Source organism: Tursiops truncatus, chromosome 5, assembly GCF_011762595.2.
Source record: "Tursiops truncatus isolate mTurTru1 chromosome 5, mTurTru1.mat.Y, whole genome shotgun sequence".
In the NCBI taxonomy this organism is placed as follows: Eukaryota; Metazoa; Chordata; class Mammalia; order Artiodactyla; family Delphinidae; genus Tursiops; species Tursiops truncatus.
This window is the reverse complement of record NC_047038.1, coordinates 30,051,547-30,073,786: the sequence shown is the minus strand read 5'-3', so window position 1 is coordinate 30,073,786 and position 22,240 is coordinate 30,051,547. Positions and strand designations below refer to the sequence as shown.

General features: G+C 38.7%; 1 protein-coding gene across 4 annotated transcripts in view; it reads right to left on the bottom strand.

Annotated features, from left to right (window-relative positions):
* Positions 1 to 22,240, bottom strand: part of CFI (complement factor I) — a 35,416-nt gene that overhangs the window by 1,940 nt on the left and 11,236 nt on the right. For 2 of the 4 annotated variants that reach the window (XM_019927800.3, XM_073804988.1), the window contains 10 exons: positions 20,517 to 20,670; positions 17,543 to 17,709; positions 16,559 to 16,672; positions 16,304 to 16,414; positions 12,750 to 12,773; positions 12,565 to 12,585; positions 9,694 to 9,729; positions 7,751 to 7,854; positions 7,476 to 7,579; positions 4,368 to 4,645 (listed from right to left, as the gene is read on the bottom strand). In XM_019927800.3, coding sequence (XP_019783359.1) covers positions 4,368 to 4,645; positions 7,476 to 7,579; positions 7,751 to 7,854; positions 9,694 to 9,729; positions 12,565 to 12,585; positions 12,750 to 12,773; positions 16,304 to 16,414; positions 16,559 to 16,672; positions 17,543 to 17,709; positions 20,517 to 20,670 — 1,113 coding nt within the window. Of the gene's footprint in view, positions 1 to 4,367; positions 4,646 to 7,475; positions 7,580 to 7,750; positions 7,855 to 9,693; positions 9,730 to 12,564; positions 12,586 to 12,749; positions 12,774 to 16,303; positions 16,415 to 16,558; positions 16,673 to 17,542; positions 17,710 to 18,210; positions 18,477 to 20,516; positions 20,671 to 22,240 lie in introns of those variants that run through there. The other 2 variants (XM_073804989.1, XM_073804987.1) reach the window with 2 other exon arrangements.

Sequence of the window (22,240 nt, the reverse complement as noted above, 5' to 3'; positions counted from 1 at the left end):
TCTAAGTATTTACTTTCATAATTTAGTAAACCATTAGGAACATATAAGAATATATATTTTCTTTAATACATATGTAAACTTTTGAGGATAATTGATTAGCAAACTTAGTCATACAACTGATGGTATCCCCAGTTTCTAGAATTGTCTTTCTAAAAATAGTCAAGGGGCATTATTGAACGTCTGGCCTGGGTACTGTGGGATGAATAGGATAGACTATTCCACTCTGATCACTGAGTCCAGTGGCAGGGCTGGGGGATGGCTAGGAATCTGTTATCAGCTTACGTAAATAGCTCCTGTCTTCTTATAGTCCCTTATTTCCTTGAAAGGGCTTGTTAGAGTGCAAACAACTTTTTAATATAAGAATTTAAGATGAAGGAAATACATATGAAGTTACCAGTATCTATGTGTTTTTGCTTCTGTGAGGAACTCTATCTCCTAAACGATCTGAAAGTGATTGAAAGAGGATTTAGGATTTCCTTTCCTTTTAAGTCACAGATTTGGGACTTGAACTTGGTCCAAGGAAAGACAAGGACCAGGTGCTGTTGCTGATTGACAGTCCAGGGAAGATGACAACAACCTAGATGTCTCAGGTACAAGGAGTAAATTTTTGCCCTGTCTCCCCTCTTCCTTTCTCCCAGCTTGCAGCAACTTTTATGTGCTCTAAGAGGGCAGGGGCTAGGCCTGATTCATTCACTGCTGCACCAGCACCCAGCCTCATGCTAGCACAGATCAGTTACTTAATAAATATTTATGTAATTAATGCAGGAACTCAGTAATTCTATTATACACTAAATATTTTATGCCAAATGACGTGGCTCCTCAATTAATCTCTAAACTACCTGGGGACAGAGACCTCTTGCTTATCCTGAGAGGACACCGCCACAGACCCTAGCAGTGTATTGAGCATGTAGTAGTTAACTGTAGGACTAATATTCTTCTCTTCTGGGAAACAGAGGAAGAAACAAATCCACCAATGTATGTAGCAAATCAGGAAAGAGTTTTTTTCTCCCTCAAGTCCTACTTCAAGTTAGTCTTAATATGACTACCTTATTCAGGATAACAGCTTTTCAAAAATTAGCAATTTATTATTTCCCCTAACTCAGGATAAGCCTTCAAAAACTGGGAGCTCTTGTAACATGTGAGAGATTTTTAAGAATCGGGAGATTGCTTCCTCCCCTGAACTCCTGTTTTGTATGTTTCTTGAAGCCTCTGTCACGTTCTGCTGTCTGGTGGGGGCATTCACGTCTGATGGCGTCTCTGTACTGTAAGTCCCTTGAGAGCTGGCCTTTGCCATCCCACTTTGTAGCCTCAGCATCTCCTGTTTGTTGGCTGGGTCCATATTTTTCAGCAGTGAGACCTTAGCACTTTAGCCTTACTATCTTGCACTCACAGAAAGGGCTCAATAAATGTGCTGAATCACATTTGATTAATAAATAAATCAGTGCATAAGAATATCTCTACTAGTTTATAGAAAATACATGGAATAGAAGCACATGTTAAATGCCACATCAAGGATACAATCATCCAGACTCAAGGTGTGGAAATTCTAAAATAAGAATGACCCAGCTCCATTTAAAATAAATACGTTTTAAATGAAAGGAAGAGGTAACTGTTCTAGATTAAAAGAGATTTAAGAAAAATAGCCACTGAATGCAATGTGTGGACACTGTTTGAATCCCAATGGAAATAATCTGATTGTAAAAATTTTTTGTAAATAATTAAGGCACGTTCAACACAGCTGGTTATTAGACGATATTACGGAATCATTTTTATTTTGTTGAGTATGAAGGGTGTTGTGGTTTTGTTTTTGTTTTTGAAGTCCTTACCTGGTAAAGATGTATACTGGAGTATTCATGGGTAAAATTACGTGATAGCTGGGATTTGATTTGATATGCTCCAGGAAAAAGTAAGTGCATGTGGGGGAATATGTTGAAAAGCTCCTGATTTCTCTTTTGGATCCTTTCTCCACCCGTCAATGCCCTGCCCTCTGCCCTGAGAGCCTGAGCTGGAGGGATTGCCTCGATAGGAATGCCTTCACCTCTGGTTTCCAGCAGAGGACTCCAGCAGAAGGGAAGGAGGGAAGGAGAGAGGATAGTGAGATTGGGGCTGGCTATAACCTTCAACCCAAGGTCATTACTTCTCTCAAGGTAGCCTGCTTTACCTAAGACTCTCCTTCTGGTAACTTCTCCTTCACCTTATACCTTCAGATCCAGGAAAGGTCTCAGTTCTGGTACTGTTAGTCCTGGGTTCCTGCATAGCCCTTGTGGTTCCCCAACCTCCCACCTACATCTTTGTTATTAACTCCTTTACGAATAAACTTTCCTAATTATCCGATTGTGATTGTGATCAATTCAGGGAGCTACAACAAGAATGGTGGAATGTTGATAACTGTGAAGGCTGCGTGAGGAAAGGTAGGTCTATTTTACTTTTATCTCTACTTTTGTGAGTACATGTGAATATACATAATAAAAGTTTTTAAAAAACAAAACATGGAATTCCCTGGCTGTCCAGTGGTTAGGACTCTGCGCTGTCACTGCCAAAGGCCGGGGTTCAATCCCTGGTTGGGGAACTAAGATCCCACAAGCCTCAAGGTGCAGCCAAAATAAAATGACATAAAATATTAAAATGTTGATATTAAAAAAACAAACAGCCAAGAGGCACATGAGAAGATGCTCAATATCACTAATTATTAGAGAAATGCAAATTGAAACTACAATGAGGTATCACCTCACACCGGTCAGAATGGCCATCATCAAAAAATCTACAAACAACAAATGCTGGAGAGGGTGTGGAGAAAGAAAACCATAATTCGAATTTTTACAAGCACTCCAGTGTTCATTGTAGCATTATTTACAATAGCCAGGACATGGAAGCAACCTAAACGTCCATAGACAGAGGAATGGATAAAGAAGATGTGGTACATATATACAACGGAATATTACTCAGCCATAAAAAGAATGAAATAATGTCATTTGTAGCAACATGGATGGACCTAGAGATTGTCATACTGAGTGAAGTAAGTCAGACAAAGACAAATATCACATGATATTGCTTATACGTGGAATGTAAAAAAATGGTACAAATGAACCTATTTACAAAACAGAAATTGAGTCACAGATGTAGAAAACAAACTTATGGTTACCAAGGGGAAAGGGGAGGGAGGGGATAAATTGGGAGATTGGGATTGACATATGACATAGTAGACATACAAAGTCTATTATATATAAAATAGATAACTAACAAGAACCTAATATATAACACAGAGAATTCTATTCAATACTCTGTAATGACCTATATAGGAATAGAATCTAAAAAAAGAGTGGATATATGTATATGTATAACTGATTCACTTCGCTGTATGGCAGAAATTCACACAACATTGTAAATCAACTATACTCCAATAAAAAATTTAATTAAAAAAGAAGAACGAATATAAGGACATAATACTTTCTGGATGAATTAATTACTAATAAAATTTTAGTATTTTGTAAATCTTGGGTATTCAAACATACCACAAATCCAGGTTCATTTACATGCGTATTTTATACTTTTCAATATGGCAATTATAAAGAATGTGTTGGAATAGGAGTCTATTAGACTAATGCAGTGAAGTTATTTACAAAGAGTTTAAGAGGTCGAAAGGAAGCTAAATTTCTAGGCTGACTTCGAGAAGAAGGGAAAAGCATGGCCTAAATTAATTCTAATCTATCTCCAATTTAGCATGTCTTGCTAATAATTTGTCCCTAAGGGTCTACATCTCTTATTCATATGAATTTTCACCTCAAGTCTTCTTAGAAGCTCAAAGAATGAATTCTTCATGTTCTCTTTCTCTTTGTGGGATGTGGAGGTGTGAGGCATGGAGAATAGGGGAGGGCAGCGGAGAGAGCTGAAGGGTTGTGGGATCACTGACTCAGCATATACTATGATTATCCCTTTGAAAACCTTTTTATCTTTCATCCATATCATTCCAACAAATCCAGAAGGCCCATGCTATATGTCTCCCGTCACTCTATTTTTTTCTATATCACAGAGTATAGGTATCCTTTGAAACTCTAGGTCAGGATCAATTACATAATTTGCAGAACCAAGTGAAAATTGAAAATGTGAGGTGGGGCCCCTGCAAAATTTATTAAGAATTTCTTGATGGTGACAATAGAGCAGTACACCAAGCACAAGTCTCTTCGGTGCCCAGAGCCCATGGGCAACCACACAGGTCCTATGCCCATGAGCTGGCCTTGGCTGGACATTCACTTTTCTGGATTTGATGCAATGTTTCTCTCTGGACACTAGGAGATTAGCTCCTATGCATTTCTATTCCTATTCATTTTTCAGCCCCTGGATTCTGATTAACAAACTGTAAAACATACCTTTTTCTCGACCCCAGCCAGAAACGATGCATTTATCATTAGGTTGAAATAGATAGGGAGACCAGGGGACACAGGCAGGGACGGAATGAGGCAACACACATTCTTTTCGTCTTGGGTGTTTTTTCATTTCAATCAAAGCTATGTCATTTTGGTAGGTGGCTCCATTGTACTTATCGTGGATAATAATTTGATTTACCAACTGAACAGCTATCTGAGAGTCAGGTCTTAACAAGTCTGTAAATGATGTCCATATTTGGTAACGATGAATTCTGCTGATTCTGTAACAGAAAGGAAAAGGGAAATAAATATATTGAGAAAAAAAACAACTATAAATTGGACTTCTGATGCTTCATCTTTAAATTCTCCCTTTTTAAGGAAGTTTTTCATTTTCCCGGATTTTTTTTTTTTTTATCTTTGCTGTCATGAAACAGTGCAATTAAATTTGCTTAGGACCGAATTAAAGTCCGCAGGTAAATGAAGAGAGGAATAGTTCATCTAACTGCTCAATATTAGGGACATAAAGATCTTGCTAACTACCAGATATGCCAGAATTAGAATGAGTTGGCTGCCTCTGAAGTAAGAGCACCGGCACTGAAGGTGTTTAAGCAGAGACCAGAAGGCGTCTAGCAAGAAATGTGCTTGAGGAAATAGGGAGTCAGAGCACAGAACCCCAGAGGTTCCCAGGGTGAAGACCACAGCTGTCATCATTCTGACCTTTAAAACTGACTTCATCCTAACTCTGCGTTGTATTTATTTGCTCACAAGCCTTTCTTCCTGTTTGTGCTACCTGAAGTCAAAGATAGGGTCTTATCATCTATAGATAGATGCCTGTGTTGAGTATTATACCTGGAACACAGCAGCTGTTTTAGAATTTGGTTGAGATGGTGAATGAGCTAAATATTGCCTGTCCCGATGCCTCACTCTATTTTCATATCAATTTTCACCTCGTGGTTTCCAGCAAATTGGGTGTCTACCATCACTTTCTCAGGGAATCACCTTACAGTTAAACAGTGATGTCCTAGGAACTAATGAGTGTTCAAGATGCTTTTATTTAAATGTAGAGTTCCAAGAATGCTGTGTTTCATATTACTTTTGGTTGTTTTTCAGGATCAGAGGTCCTGAATATTGTTTAATGTTTAACTGTTGATCCATTCAATTTACTTAACAAATATTTAGTGTGTACCTACTATTACCAGGCACTGTGTTAGCCACTGGGATGCAGAAATGAGCAAATCGCAAATAGTTCCTGCTTTCATGGAACTCAGGGTCTAGGAAAGGATGCAGCATTAAGTGGATAATCACACCAGTGAAGATATGTATTCTACTGTAAAAAGTGAGAGGAACTCACAGCACATGGGTTCTGAGAACATATCAGGAGGGCTTAGACTTTAGGGAGTGGGGGAAGGTTCTCTGAGGAAGTGAAGATTGAGCTGAGATCTGAATAACGAGTAGCACTAACTAGGGAAACAAGGTAGGAAAGATGCTTTCAGGCATGGGAAACCATATGTGAAGGTCTCTTTGCAGCAGGGAGCAAGGTACACTTGAATAATGGAAAGAAGGCCAGAGCAGGTGGAATAGGGGCAAGAAGTGGCGCTGTGGGGCAAGACGAGATCGGCAAAGGTAAATAGGGGTCACATCACTCGGGGCCTAATGAGCTGTGTTAAACATTTTGTTTAGTTTTTTTATCCCAAGAGGAATGCAAAGCCGTCGAATTTTAAGTGGGAAGTGGTCAAAACCAGGTATGGAACTACTACTCTTGCTGCACAGTAGGCAATGGATAGATGGGGGCAGTGCTGGGCAGTGACAGTGGGTAAGCCAATTCAGAATCGGTTGGTATAATCCAGGAAAGAGGTGGGAGCAGGGTAATAGTGGAAAGAAGTTTTGAGAATTAAATAATTGGAAATTAAAGAAGCCATCTGGAGTTGGTGATACACTGGCTGAGCTATGGTAGGGTTAAGGGAGTGAAGTGCGAAGATTTTTAGATTTCTGCCCCGTGTAGCTAGATGAATGGTGCTGTCATTTGCTGAGATAGGGAACACTGGGTCAGGGCCGTATCTGGGGGAAGGGGCATATCATGAGCTCGGTCTTAGACCTTTTGAATTTGATTTACTTCTGATAGAGCCAAGATAGTCAGTGTACTGTAGGGTCAGGGTTGGAGAAGAGGTCTAGGCTGGAAATATCGTTGTGTCAGCATACGGTGGTATTTTAAAGGACAGAAAATTTTAGGAAGAAGAAGTAAGAAGAGAAGAGGAAGCCAGGATACACCTTGAGGAACTCAGGTATTTCAGGGGAGCAAGAATGCTCAGTCACTGGAGGAGGAAGCTGCAAAGAAGGCAGAGAAGGTGTGACCAGAGAGGTAGGTAGAAAACCAGGAGAGTGTTGTGTAACAGAAGCCAAGAGAAAAGGGTCATTCAGAAGGAAGAACTTAGAGTTGGTGCATTGCTCCAATCCATGAGGATTTTTATGGGTGTCATTCAACAGATTTCTTATCTCTCTCAACTGCGGGTCACCTGCGGATTTTCTAAGCAGGCCTTCATCTAAGTTACTGTCAGATATGTTGAACTTGATTTTACCCTGGCTCTGCAACTGACTTGTAGTGTTGCTTTAGCCAAGTTATGTAACTTCTGGTCTCAGTCTGCTTATCTAGAAAATGGGAGGAATAATACTTACCTCTTAGGACCGTTAAGAATATTAAAACAAAATAACATATATGAAAGTGCTGGACATAGTATCTGGTCTGTAAGAGGTGCTCAATAAATGGTGCTTCATTCATTCTAAAGGTCATAACTGAGGGCAGAATTCTGAACCTGTTCTCCAGGCTGACCTTGATCCATGCAAATGAGCCACGTGAAATAACTTGGTACCTACAGGTTTGATCTGCCCTTGCCAGCTGGGATCAACAGTTTGGTGTGAGGGGAACACAGTGGGTTCTGGGGAATTGGCCTCTGGGATCCCGATCATGAATATCAGAGGGCGTTTAGCAGATAATAGAGTGGAACTTGTCAATTATTTTTCTTATATATGCTTTTATTTATCACCTGCCACAATCTCTATTACCTAACTTCATTGTTTCAGGAAATCCAACATCTACTGGAGACGTTTTTTTACCTGACACAATGTGCAGCCGTCAGAATCCAACAGCCACCGATATAAATTCCTCCACAGTTGATTTTCTCACCTTCCTTAATTGCCACCTGCCATGGGAGGTCTCCCTGTAAAGACATTTGTGTGGTCACTGCCATCCTCCCAGACACGTGGCTCGAAGATATTTCCATGGCAAGACTCTCAGTCTCTTGTAATTACCACATTCCACCCCCACCTCTATTTTTTCAAACTTGGGCTGCTCCTGGGAAGTGATATTGTAACTTTTTGTGCGGGTTTACCACTTTTGCTGACTTTCCTCCTATGACTCGTTTCCTTCGAATGTGCATGCTGTTTTTAACTCCACAGGACAGTTTAGGGAAAAACGATTTTATCCATTTTCTTTCTTTAAGAAAGGAAGAGATTGCATCATTACGATTTTGAAACCATTACCTTCTGGGCAAACTTCTTGATTATCTATGCCATAAAAACAGCAGAGTCACAACTAATATGAAACAGGCCAGATTCATTAGTAAGTTATTTTAGATGCTAAGCTGTGCTAGTCACCTTGTTTAAAAATTCTGGCTTAATATTAAAATTGGCTTGATTCTCTGAAGTTCTGCCCAAGGTGGACTAGTGGCAGAAAGAGGCTGCCTGAGGGGTTAAACATTTACCAGCCTCTGGAAGATAAGAGAAGCCACATGCCCAGGCATTACTACCATGACAGTTCAGGATGGGGGTCACATGCAGAACTCCAGCTTCTTACTTTCATAGTTTTTACTTTCTCGAGGTTGTTTATATGGGACTCTTTTCAATAATATTAACATTAATGATGTTAACGTTGAGTACTTTCTGTCAGGCCCCATGCTAAGTACTTTGTATATAGTTTATATCACTTAATCATCATATTAACCCTGAGAGGTAATGTGCCAGGAACCCCTGGACAATCCAGGATCAGTGGGCTGGGAGGGGGGTTGTGTTTTTAGCCACTTGACATGTGATGATATTTCCTTCCTCTGTGAGCACTCAGACAAGGCACGTTTGTCACTGGGAGGCATGGTAGACCAAGGCTTAAGACATGAATTTGCAAGAAAATTCATGACAAAGGAAGAAAGTAAAAGTACAAGATGCTCTTCTTATTCTCTCGCTCTATTTTATCATGTCACAAAAATTTCTGCCATCCCAAATGAGAAAGGAAAATTAATATCATTCTCAATTACTTTGAACATACAAGAAGGAGGTAGGTCCTCAAGGGAGAGAAGTTGTGAACAAATGTGGATAAAAGAATTTGGGGGGAGTCCCATCCATCCTAAGAACTGTGTTGGGGGAAGAGTGTGATGATAAATTTTAAATTTCTGCTTGGACCTTTGAAAGAAGAGGGACCCCATCATTTGAGGACTATGAAACCAGCTTGGGTAGTATCTGAAAATTAATGTTACCTTGAATAGAAAATAAAGGGCCTTTGTTGGAAATCCCTCTAACTAATATCTGTAGCTTTGAGATCTAAATCTTTCACGCATTGCCTGATTTTTAAAAAATTGTTGATAGTTTTTGGGCCTGGCAATTGGAAGGGAGTCTTACATGAACTTCAGTTTTTAAACCTCCTAAAATAGGGAGATAATTCATTCCTAATTTGCATTTGAGCTTGTTACTCACCTAAGGTCACACAACTAACAGATAACTGAGTCAGGATTTAATACGAGTCAGTCTGACTCAAAAGCTCTTATCAATTACTGTCTTCCCAGAAACTTAATACTTTAATTAAATTTGGCCCTCAGTGCAGAACTGGCCAACATACAGATCTTCACAGACCTCCTGTTATCATGGTTTAAAATATTGCAAAAGAGCAGGTTCATTCAATTCACATCTATTATTTTTCTATTTCAAAATGTATGTCCTGGGTCACACTTGAAATCTGGTTGTTTTTGACAAAACTGACCTAACAAATCTCATAACAAACAGAAAAACCTTTTTTAGGACTAGAGTGTTGTTTTCATTTCAAAACTAGCCATATGAATCAACCCATTTTAAAAGCAGTTCTCAAGAAGCATTTATGCTTGTTTTTCTTAAAAATGATAAGGAAAGTAGTAATGTTATTCTTTTCTATTTAAATTGATATCAAAGGTAATTGTTGCTTGAATCAATTATATTGCACATATGCGTACATACTCACACACACGCAAATGACATTAAAATGCAAATTTAACCCGTGAAGGTCCAGTAAGAAAGAAGAATGCTAACTTACCTGCATCCATATCAGCAGTCAACATTTCTGTTTCTTCTAGAATCAAACAAAAGTTCCAATGTTTAATATCGTGTTTATAGTAAGAATTAAATCATTAAAATCATTTAAACTTCGTTAATAATTATCTGTCTAAACCTTGTCCTACCTTTAAAAAGGACAGTACAAAATCTTATTTCCTTTCTATAGCTAGGTAATTGTGAAGGCTCAAGATGAACGATGTAAGAAAATTTTCAGGCACAAACTACAGGTGTCTGTTGGCACAAGTGAATGGTGAGACTCATGGTGCTGCAGAGTTCTGCATTTAGAGCAGGCGAAGTGCCCAGTTCAGAGAAGAAAAGCATCTCTTTCAACTCTGCATTTGCAAGGTCTTTTTTTTTTTTTAATTAATTAATTTATTTATTTATTTTTGGCTGTGTTGGGTCTTCGTTTCTGTGCGAGGGCTTTCTCTAGTTGCGGCGAGCGGGGGCTACTCTTCATTGCGGTGCGCGGGTCTCTCACTATCGCGGCCTCTCTTGTTGCGGAGCACAGGCTCCAGACGCGCAGGCTCAGTAGTTGTGGCTCACGGGCCCAGTTGCTCCGCAGCATGTGGGATCTTCCCAGACCAGGGCTCGAACCCGTGTCCCCTGCATTAGCAGGCAGATTCTCAACCACTGCGCCACCAGGGAAGCCCTGCAAGGTCTTTATATAAGGTAGGGAGCAGTTATAGACACTGACCGAAATAGTCCTGAGCTGACATTAAAAAGGGTCTTCTCATTTTGTGTATATATTAAGGCACCTCTTAACAGGGGTTATGCAATGTTTAATTGGTTTCAGTGTTAGGCATAGTTATTATTAGTCATCTGGGATGCAGAAGTCAAAAGTTAAACAAAAAGAAAAACAGAAACACATTCTCTCTTCTTCCTTTTTTTCTCTTAGACCTTTGCTTGAAGTTATATGGGATGATTCCATCTTCACTCTACTGTCCTAGAACATTTCAGTCATGGACAGGATCATCAGTTCTTTGACCTGAGGATCTAAGGTGAATTCTCACAACGTGTTGTTCTGTCTTGGATGAGGGTGCAGCCTAGAGGGGCAATGTTACTTTGCTGCAGCAATCCTGTGTTTTATCACTGGATTTCCCAACTTCTTTTGGGGAGAGACATACATGTATCTGTTATGCTACACATCTAGGTTATTTTCTGCTCAGAGCTTTCACAAAAGCAACAACATGAACCAAAGAGAAGACTTCATATTAAATGCTCAACAAAGGAAGATGGGGAAAGTCCAGTGTAGCTGAGATATACTGGATATTAGAAGAGCAGCATAAAACTCCAAAAGCACAGACCGTAAGAAAAACAATCAATGACTTTGATTAAATAAAGATTTAAACATTTAAAGATTAAATTTAATCTTTAATCTTGGCTAAAGTTAATAGATGGGTGACAGAATGGAAGAAGGTATTTGCATGTCTAAAACTGAAAATGGATTAATATCTAGAATGCAACAAGAAAGAAGACTGCAGTCCCAATATGAAAGGAGGCCAAAGATGTGAACTGGAAAAAGGACAGAAGAAAGGAAAGGAAGAGGAAACTCAAAAAGCTAGTATGCATATGAAGAGAAACCCAAAATCATTGGTTACGACAAAAATTCAAATTAATAAACAATGCCATATCACTGGAGAGTATGAGACTAGCAAAATTAGAAAGCTGCATGGTACTAAATGTTAGTGGGTTTGAGGCAAGCTCTTGGGTGTTGTCGGTGGAGGTGAGGACCACTCTGCCAGAGAATGAGCAGGTCCTAGGTTGTCAGATTAAGTAGAGGCATACCCCAAGACCCAACAATTCTTGGCCCAGCTAGACGTCTCCAAGAAATCCTCCCACACATCCTTAAGGAGAGGATATTCACTGCACTGTGAGTGCGGGCTGAGAGTCCATTACTGAGAAGGTAGGGAGTCACTTGTGAAAGATGAACACCACAGTGTTTTATCATGTGGCAGTTAGAAGCAACAGATTAGATGGAAACATCGCAACATGGACAGATCTTAAAAACGTAACGCTTTGTGAAAAGATAAAAAGGAAATATAAGATCTAGAACACAATACTATGTGAATTACAGATGTATGCTCACAAGGTAACAGTACACACTGGATAAGAATGTATACAAACAAAAAGACAGAGATGATCATGTGCAATGAGCTAAGGAATATAATTAAGTCATCTCTTTGCCCCTGAGGTCTGAAACTAGGAAGGAAGGAAGGACAAGAAGGAGGGAAGGGGAAAAGGAATAAAGAAGAGGAAACAAACAAAAACAAAACAAAACAAAACAGCAGCCTTGGAGGGCAAAATGACAAGAGGGAGGGAATACAAAGAAATAGTTGAAATTGCCATTTAGAACAGGGCTGATCTTGAGCATATAAAAGTCACTCAGGAACCCTAAGGAGGACGATAAACTTTTAGTAGTCATTTTATATGAATAATGAAGAAAGGGATGACCCTAAAGAGCTGGAAGATTTCGGGATATCTGTTACAAAAGTAAATAAGGAAATACCTGTCATAAAAAGATGTTATCTTTCCTCTGGTGACAATTTCTTCAGGAGCTGCCTTGGTTTTGGGGAAAAAGCAAAGGAAGAGAAGGGTATTTGGCAGAGGTGACATGTGCAGGGAATGCACCTTGGGTGGTTTTTGGCTAGCAGGCTGTGAACGGGGAGCGTGGGAATGAAAGTTTACCACACTGCCGGGTTGGTGGGGGGGAAGGCCATTGTGCCTAAACAAATGTTAAAACCGGTTATGTCATCCTCAGTTAATAGTTACCTTAAAATATAAGATAACAGCAGTGCTTGCTTGTATTTTGTTTCAATTCTGCAATATCCCGAAAATTTAATAAATTTTTTACCTTGAGCCATACGTAAATCGCCTGAAAAAAGAACAAAAACAAAAAAATTACCACAGCAAAGGATAATTTTTATTTGGAAAAAAATGCATACCATTTCAAGCTAGAACACCTTATTCTTCTTCTCAGTTTTGTAATATAAATTTACAAAATTTATTTATTTAAATCTATTGTAAAAATAGATTTACCTTTAATTTCAGGATGTCCAGTTCCTAAAAACAAAACAAAAAACTCACTGTAGCAAAGAGATCATTTTCACTTGAATTAAATATACACTAATCATTAATATTTCAGTAATAGTATAACAATTTTAATATTTACAAAAAGATAAAAGGGAACCACATTATGCCATTTTTTGTGGGCACAACCAAATACTCTGATTTTTAATACTGCTTAACACATGTTTCATCTTACATTTAAACACACACCAGTTTCACCACAGCAAGGAAATCATTTTAACTTCAGTTTTAAAAAAAGATTCGTATTTTAGATATATTTGAATACATACCCAACAGCAGACTTATTATATAGTTAAACAAAATTTATTTACTCTTTTTAGCTTATATTAATAAAAAGTGGGTTTATAAAGGATAAATGAAATTAAGGTATATTCCAAACCTCCCTTGGTTTAGTGATTCTGATCTGTTCCCTGAAAGGAGAGATCAATGAATATATTAATATATTTATTTCACATCTCTGCTCTCACTTGCCCTTTCTCAGAGAGGGAAAAATTAGAATCATTATTGAAATACAAAGCACAGCTCACTCTAAAGATGGATAAACTGAAGTAACAATGACAGTGGACAAAATGTATTTTTGATACGGATTCAAGAAATTACTACTAAAAGTAAGCTTTATGTTGTAGTTATTCCCTTGCAGTAGGATTCTTTTTTTTTTTTTTTTTTTCTGATAAACTAACAAATTCTGAGGAGGAGAAGAGGGAGGGAGATGGGAAGAAGAGGAGGAGGTAGAGAGGAAACCCAAAATATTATTATACTGAAGTGGTGAAATCAAACTGTAGAGCTTCAGAGAGAGAAGCTGTATACTGTATGGTTTCACTTATATATGGCATCTAAAAAATCCAAACTCATAGAAAAAGAGGTCAGATTTGTGGCTACCAGAGGCAGGGGTTGGGGGCTAGGGGATTGGGTGAAGGTGGGGAACTGGGTGAAGGTGGTCAAAAGGTACAAACTTGCAGTTATAAGGTAAATAAGCACTGGGCCTAGTGACGTCACCAGCATGGCGACGATAGTTAACACTGCTGTATGGTATACTTGAAAGTTGCTTTGAGTAAATCCTGAAAGTTCTCATCACAAGGAAAAAGAATTGTAACTATATGAGGTGATGGATATCAACTAAACTTATTTTGGTAATAATTTTGCAGTATATGAGTCAAGCTCATGCTGTACACCTTAAACTTCTACAGTGTTGTATGTCAATTACATCTCAGTAAAACTGAGGGTGAGGGAAGCTATCAAGCTGCACTGGCAAAAGTCAGGGCACTGTCTTCCTCCTTGAAAAATTTTTTGAAATTTCTTTCTTTCCTCTCTTCACTAAGAATTTCACTACATTTAACCAAATTAAAGTAGTTTGCTCAACTGCTTTATACTCTTCAAATAAATTAACGTGATTTGAAATCTTAAAAAGTGTGTCTTTTAAGAACTGATATCAATGGAAAATTAAACAAAATTTCATTAAAGTCAAATACTTGGCATACCAAGCAATTATACATAATTAATGTCAATTAACTTATCCATACATATCTTCAACATTTATTTAATGCTTATATGGAAGGCACTTTACCTGGGACATTTGGAACATAAAAATAATTTGATCCTGTTTTAAAGGTGTTTGCTGTTGAGAAGGAAAGGTAAGACGAGTACAAAAACCTACAATAAACCATTAACAGTAATTCAGTGGTGTCCTGACACGGACTTTACCACTACACAGGAGGCTGTTGTGTCCCTTCCCGGTTTGTGTTCTGTGACATCATGTCAATGGCTTGAAATCACCCACGGTGGGAGTAATTTACAGCCCAGAAGTTAGCAAAAGCTACAAATCAGGGAGTCCCCATCCCTCTTCAAAGCCAACTGTTAAACATTTACCAGCGCACCCCTGGATTCGTTCCGTAAGTGAGGTGGATTCAAGGACCCACACTCCTCCTGCAGCCTTCCCATCCCATCTTTGAAGAAGCAGCTCCATCCTTTCCATTCTCAGGCCAAAGCCCCTGGAGCCGCCCTTGACTGCTCATTTGTTCTCACACCCCCATCCAATCTATCAGCAAATCTTTTTGGCTCTAGTTTCAAAACATATCCAGAATCTGACTGCTTCTCATCATTTCCATTCCTACCAACTTATCCTAGTCACTATCATCTCTTCCCTGGATTATTGCAGTAGCTTCCTCCCTGGTTGCCCCGCTTCGCCCCTCGCCCTCATACAGCCTATTCCCCACCCAGCAGCCAGGGTAATCGTGATTTAAAATGTAAGTCAGATCATGCCGTTCCTCTGCTTAGAGACCCAATTTCACTCACTAACAGGCCTCACTGGATCTGCCCTGATCTTCCACCCAAGCACCGCTCCAACCTCTCCCACTGCTTGTCTTCTAACCCACTAACCCCACCTGGAATACCCGCCGCACTAGCCTCCTTGCTGATTGGCTCTCAAACATACTGGAATGGTCCTGTCTTAGGAACACTGCACTGGTTGTTGCCTCTGCCTAGAATACTCTTCCGCAGACGTCTGCATGGCTGGCTCCATCTTTTCCTTCGGCGCTTTGCCTAAAAGTGATAGTGAGCGAGCCTTCCCAAGCCGCCTTACCTAAAATTTCAGAACTTACTGCTACCCCCCTCCCTGGGACATTTGATATCTTCCTTGCTTGCTTTATTTTTTTTCTTAGTACTTATTATTTTACTAGATATTTTTACTTATTTCTCTATTGTTTCTCTTCCTCCACTAGAATATAAGATCCATGAGGAGGCAGGGATTTTGAAATATTATTCACTATTGTAACCCCAGCATCTGGAACAGGACCTGGCACACATAGTAAGAACTTAATAAATATCCGTTGAGTAGATGAATGAATATATTAACTTAGGGAGATGTTTCCTCCAGAAGGCATCAATGGGAGCAGGAAGTCAGTCTGTGTGGGACACAGTAGGTACCTAGTAAATATTTTCCACCTTCGGAGGTTTTCCAATGAGCACCAAAAAGCAAAGAGCGCCTACTCACTGCTTTGAAACTTGGTAAGTAAAGGGAAAGAATTATATCATTCTGCCTTTCTACGATGAACTGAATTTCGTGAAAACAAAATAGTTCTTCTCTATAGAATTCCAGTTAATAAATGCAGAAGGAATGTTGAGTTAGAAATTGCCATTTTTAAAGAGAAGGGGGGAGAGATAAATTAGGAGTTAACATGTACACACTACTATATATAAAATGGATAACCAACAAGGACCTACTGTATAGCAAAGGGAAATCTACTCAATATTTTGTAATAACCTATAAGGGAAAACAATCTGAAAAAGAATATATATATATATATATATATATATATATGTCACTGTGCTGTACATCTGAAACTAACACAGCATTGTAAATTAACTATACTTCAATAAAAATTTTAAAAATGAAATAGCCATTTTATAGTCCTTATTGATGAATTGGCTCTAGGCAATAATTACAAAGCCTGCTAAAACCCCTGGGTCAAATAATGAAAAAAAGTAACCATGAAACTTTAAATTACCTTCACAACCAATTTCATCTTCTCCAGTAATGCAGTCCACCTCACCATTGCACTTATACTGCTTTGGAATACAAACACCCGATTTACAGAAAAAACTTTCACCTCGGCACTCTGTGCAAACATAAATACAAGAGGGGTGTGTTTTTTCATTCTTAAAATGGAATGAGATGGAATCTTAATTCAATGGTAAAGTTGCTTCTACTTTCTTAGTCAGAAGAATGCTTTTGAGAGTTTAAAGGCTAGATTCATTTCTACCTTTACAGCACAACTCATCACTCTGGTCTCCACAATCATTGACACCATCACAGGCCTTCTTCTGAGGAATGTGTTTCCCATTCACACACTGAAAGGAGTTGTTTGTTGGAGAAACTGTAAAGTAGGAATTATCTTTGTGAAATTTATCTGTGGAGTTGTGGGTGACATCTTTATCACATGTTTGGATTAATGGGGACCTGAAGATAAAACCAGGCACAAATAAAAAATGATATAAAATGTATGGGTGGTAGCATTGACATAGTACATATGATTAATAAGGAAACGAAACGCCAAAGCTGGCTTGTGGATGCCCTTTTATAATCTCTGAAAACCAGCGTTCATTGTGGAGGTCTCTGCTCGCCGAGATGGGGCAGGGGTTTCGGGACTCAGGAGCCCTTGCTGACACTGGCGAACTCTGGTGCTCATCCACTCCTTTCACGCTACTGCTTTATCCCCCACCCCCATCCTGAGGCTTACTTGGCAGTGCTGTTTACATTTTGATGGTACTTATTTTTTAGCACCAAAAAAGGCTTTGGTCTTTAATACTGTATATATGGCAAAAATATTCCAAGGTCAGCATGAAGGAGAAAAGTGGCAAGGATTGCCTGAGGCACAGATGTGGTCACTTAACCATTTTAAAGGCATGTGTAATCGGCCGGACCTCTCGAGGGAGATGCTGAGCTTCTTCTAATGTTTTATTAACTTGTGTTTGCTGCATCAACTTTAATCCATATATTCAAGGAATCAAAGGGGAGTCAAGCAACTTTACTTCCCATATAGGAACCTGGATAGAAGTAATATTTGAATGGCAAAAAAGGTAAAATAGGGGAAGAGCACCCATTTCGGCTCTAAAACCCAAAATATGATTTTGCCATTGTGTTTCCCTGGCAAGAGGGTATCTGTCATTTGTTTGTTTACTACAGACTTGACGTGAAATAAACACCTTTAAAGGAAGGGAAAATATCAGGCCAGTTCTCCACTAACCTTCACTCCCTGTGTAACACACCACACCAGCCAAACCCTTGGAACTGCTCGTTAGTCCCTTAGTAAAAGTACATTCAGCCAAAGTGGTCTCAAATCCTCGACAATGCACGTGTAGACATTCAGTGGAATTTATATGACGATCTCTGCTTTGAGTATCAAGAGCACCTCTGCAAATCAAATAAATGAAACAGTAAGGTAGAATAATTAGTACTTTGTATTTATAACTTTACTGTAGGAGGTAAAGGACTATTTCCTCTTATTTTCTACATAAGGGTGATAGATTGGGCAATATGCTTAAATTCTCTGAGCTTCAATATCTTCACCTGTAACAGGGAATATAACTACCTCATTGAGTTTTGCAAAGATTAACAATCAGTTTAAACTGACTGGCCAAAGTTCAAAACATGGCAAGCACCCACAAATATTGGTTTCCTCTCCTCTGTTTCTTGTTAAGGAGGAATGCCTCTTCGTCCACACTGCTGATTTCTTTCCAACCTGAGATGTGTCATTCTTGGCCTCTCTCTACGGCCTAACTCCTGTTCTCTCCAGGAAGGGAGTGGATTAATTTTATCAGGGAATTTTGGAAATGTAAACCAGGAAAGGTCAGCCCAGCTCTTCCATTTTTTCCTTTTGGGTCCTCTTCACCTGCCGAATGCTGTAAGTCTTACCTGGTTGGCCCCATTGTTGCCTGGGATCAGGGAGGTTCAGTTAGTTTGATTCTAGCAGGTCCATTTTGCTTTTACGCTAAGCTACATCCTCAATTCAGTCTTGACAGTATTAAGTGATATTTTGACATCTATGTGCCATTGCTTGGACTTCTCAGTTTGTTCAGAATTTGTGTAGCTAAGAGGCTACCTCAGTGACCCGATATCCTAGAGATGATGAGTTACAGTGAGCTATTCTTCCAGAATATTCAATTGCTCCCTGCTTTTCTCTAGAAGTTAATGGGGAAAATGGGTTAAAAATAAAAGGTTGAGCAAAGATGCATCAGGCAAATGTAAACAAAAATTAAGCAGTAATGGCAATATAAATATCAGATAAATTACAATGAAAGGGAAAAAGAGAGCAATTAAATGGAACAAAGAAGTTCAGATCCATAATGAAGATATAGTCGTCATGAAACTGTGCCAAACCACATCGAAATATGAGAACAGATGGGAGCCATTTGGGGCAATCTGACATGTGAATAATCTGTAAAACCTCTCAACCTATAAATATCTAAAAGGACTAGATAAATGTCCTCAATGAACTCTTAAGGAATTAAGGGAAATACCCACTGGCTAAAATCAGAGAAGTCTGTTCATGAGCTTATACAAAATATAAGAACAAAAATTGGGAGATCAAAGAGTGAGAGAGTTTTCCATTAGGTTGAATCACAGGTTGTAGGTCACAAACTGTCGAAAATAAGAAATACTCTATGGCTCAATTTAATCATAAGAGACTCTCACTAATGAACTACTAGCAGATGTGGTTTAGGAAGAAGAAAATTGAAGCCAGAACAAAGAAGTGAGATGAAAGAAGCAACAACAAACCAGGAAGTTGGTAAACATGAAGTACATCTGAGTAAGCACTGACTGAACAAAAGTAATGATAATTGCTTATTATATAATGATAGCAATTAACTTCAGGAATATATAAAAATAAGGTTGAACAAAATACTGGAAACTTGACACGGTAATGCCATTCTTTGTATTGATATTATTCCTGAAAAGGCCAAGGACTTTCTAAGTTAAGGGTTCATAGTATAAATGTAAAGATAACCGCTAAAGGAATAGAAATAGGATGTATATAATTTTCAAACAAATTAGAAGAAGAAAAAGGAGAAGATTAAGAAACAACAACAACAGCTTTATTAACCTAATAGAAATTTAAAAAGGAAGAAACAAGAGGACAGAAAAAGCAGGGTAACTAATAAGCCCAAAACAAGACAGGAAAAATAAATTCAACAGTGTAAATAATCACAATAATGTAAATGGACTAAACTCTTCAGACAGTTATTGTCATATTGTATTTTTTTAAAAAATCTAGATATGTGTTGTTTATAAGGGACACACTTAAAAGATAAAAGCATAGAAAACTTGTAAGTAAATAAATGGGAAACTATTTGAATAAAGCAATCAACAAGCTTTCTAATGGATAACACATCTATTATGCAGAACCCTGCACATGAAGCATTTAAAATATACTCAGTACAAAGCAAGTCTCAAAAAAATATTTAAACAATTGTCATCATATGGAGACATTCTCTCTCCACAATAAACTTAAATGGTAAATCTATATAAAAAAGTTAACCAAAAGCGAACTAATATACTCATTACGAATGTAAAAAAAGAAACTTCTAAATTATGTATGAGTCAAAGAAGAAATTATATTGAAAATGAGAAAATATTTTGAACTGAACAATAAATAAAATATCCACTTATAGAGGGTTATGGCATGCAGATGAAGCATTACCTAGAGGGAAATTTGTACCTTAAATGCTTACATTAGAAAATAAGAAAAACTAAAAGAATTAGAAAAAATACAATAGGGAAAAGAAGAGAGAGAGCCAAAGATAAAAGTTAATGAAAATAAAGAAACAAAAGAAAATTTACAAATACAAAAATCAAAAACACTAATCAAATAGACACATCTCTGCAAGGTTGAGAAAAAAAAGAGAGAAGGCATATATAAACAACATTAGGTATGAAGGAGTGGACGTAATCATAGGTGAATAGAGATGATGATGAATGTATTTGCAAGTCTACAGACGGGCAAAGGATTGCATCCAGATACCTGAGCAAACTTTGGGTGCTCAGCAGTGTTCTAAGTGCTAGTTGAGCATAAACAAACTTCATCCTCATGACAGGCAGTTAATATGCTCAGGTTACAGTTGAGGAAGTTGAGGCACAGAAAGATAGGGTAATCAAAAATTTAAAAAAAGTTGGAATAATCAAATCAGCCCTGGGGAAATTCAGTGACACGAAGCACTCACAGTGGAAATCCAAGGTCAAGGCAGGCCACGTTGGCCTGTGTAATGCTCCAGCTTTTTCCACACACAAACATTTTTTGATCTTGGTCTACAAGTTTTACTTCAACAATTCCTTCTGAATGTCCTTTTTCACTCTCCAAGGAAACACTAAATTCTTCTAAAATTAAAAAAAAAAAGAATGAGCAATATTCAGGCATTCTTCCTCCTCTTGATTCTCTAAAGTAATAAAATACATAATTTCTAATTAACTTTGAACACCATGAAGATTTTTTCTTGTTTTGGCTGCGTTGGGTCTTCGTTGCTGGGCACGGGCTTTCTCTAGTTGTGGTGAGCGGGGGCTACTCTTCGTTGCAGTGCGCAGGCTTCTCATTGCGGTGGCTTCTCTTGTTGCAAAGCACGGGCTCTAGGTGCACGGGCTTCAGTAGTTGTGGCTCGCGGGCTTAGTTGCTCCGCAGCATGTGGGATCTTCCCGGACCAGGGGTTGAACCCGTGTCCCCTGCATTGGCAGGCGGATTCTTAACCACTACGCCACCAGGGAAGACCCACCATGAAGATTTTAACAAATGGTAAGCAATCATTTTATGAGGGCTTATTATGTGTCAGTGGCTGTGCTACCCAGTTGTAAAAAAAAGTACTATAAAATCCTCATATCAACCCTATGAAGATTAGGGTGATATTTATCCCCATTTTTACACGTGAGGAATCTAAATTTATCCATTTTTATACATGAGATTAAGTTACTTGCTCAAGGACTGAAGCCAGGAATCTGAACCTGCTATATTGATCTGACTCCAAAATCTGTGCTCTTAAAAGTTAGCCAAGCAAATAATGAAAATGTAAGAAAGGTTTATGTATTCTCATATATTTAAGACATTTCATGCCTCAAGAGAACAGAAGTCTGACCCTGACAAAATAATCTCCACAGTTGCTTTCGTCCTCTCCAACAAGTAAGAGAGATGGACTCAATCACGGAACTTTCTTCTTCCTCTTCCACAGTATCTTAACATCTTAACTCAGCAATACAAAAATATTTGGGCTACTGTGTGCTGGCACACAACATGGTAACTTTAAAAAGAACGTTTTAAGCATTCTTCTGTAAATTCATGAAATGTCTGTGATAATTCATATCAGAAGACAACGAGCTTAAGGTTTGCTGTCATAGCTAAGATTTCATGAGCGCTCTCTGTGTACTAGTCACAGAGCTTTACATACGTCATGTTATTTAATTTTCACAAGAGTCTTATGAGTTAGGAACTACTGTTACTCACATTTTACAGATGTGAAAACTGCATTCCAGAGAGGCCACAGAGTTTGCAGTGATTGAGGTGGGGCTTGGAGGGGCTTAGAACTACATCTGACTGACAGTGAGACCCTTAAATCTTAAGCACTCTGCTAATCTACATATTAGGGTCCCAGACCTCCTCACTACATTAGGCACCTGGATGAAGTCTTGACGAGCTCTCTGATCTGATGTGCCAAGTTTGCTAGGTTGGAGTATATCCTAGGCCAGCAATGGCCTGAGCTAAACCTTGGATCAGGGCTGATGGGTTGGGGCTAGGGAAAGGGGTAGGGACTGGTGGGATGGATGCTGGAAGAAATTATTGGGGCTGGGGTTCAAAGGGGTTCCATATGAGTACCAGTCTCCCGCAAAGCCCTTTTCACTGGGTTCTGAACCAACTCAACAGCTCTGGGAATAATCCCTTTAGCCAAGCAGAAGTGAGAGTGGG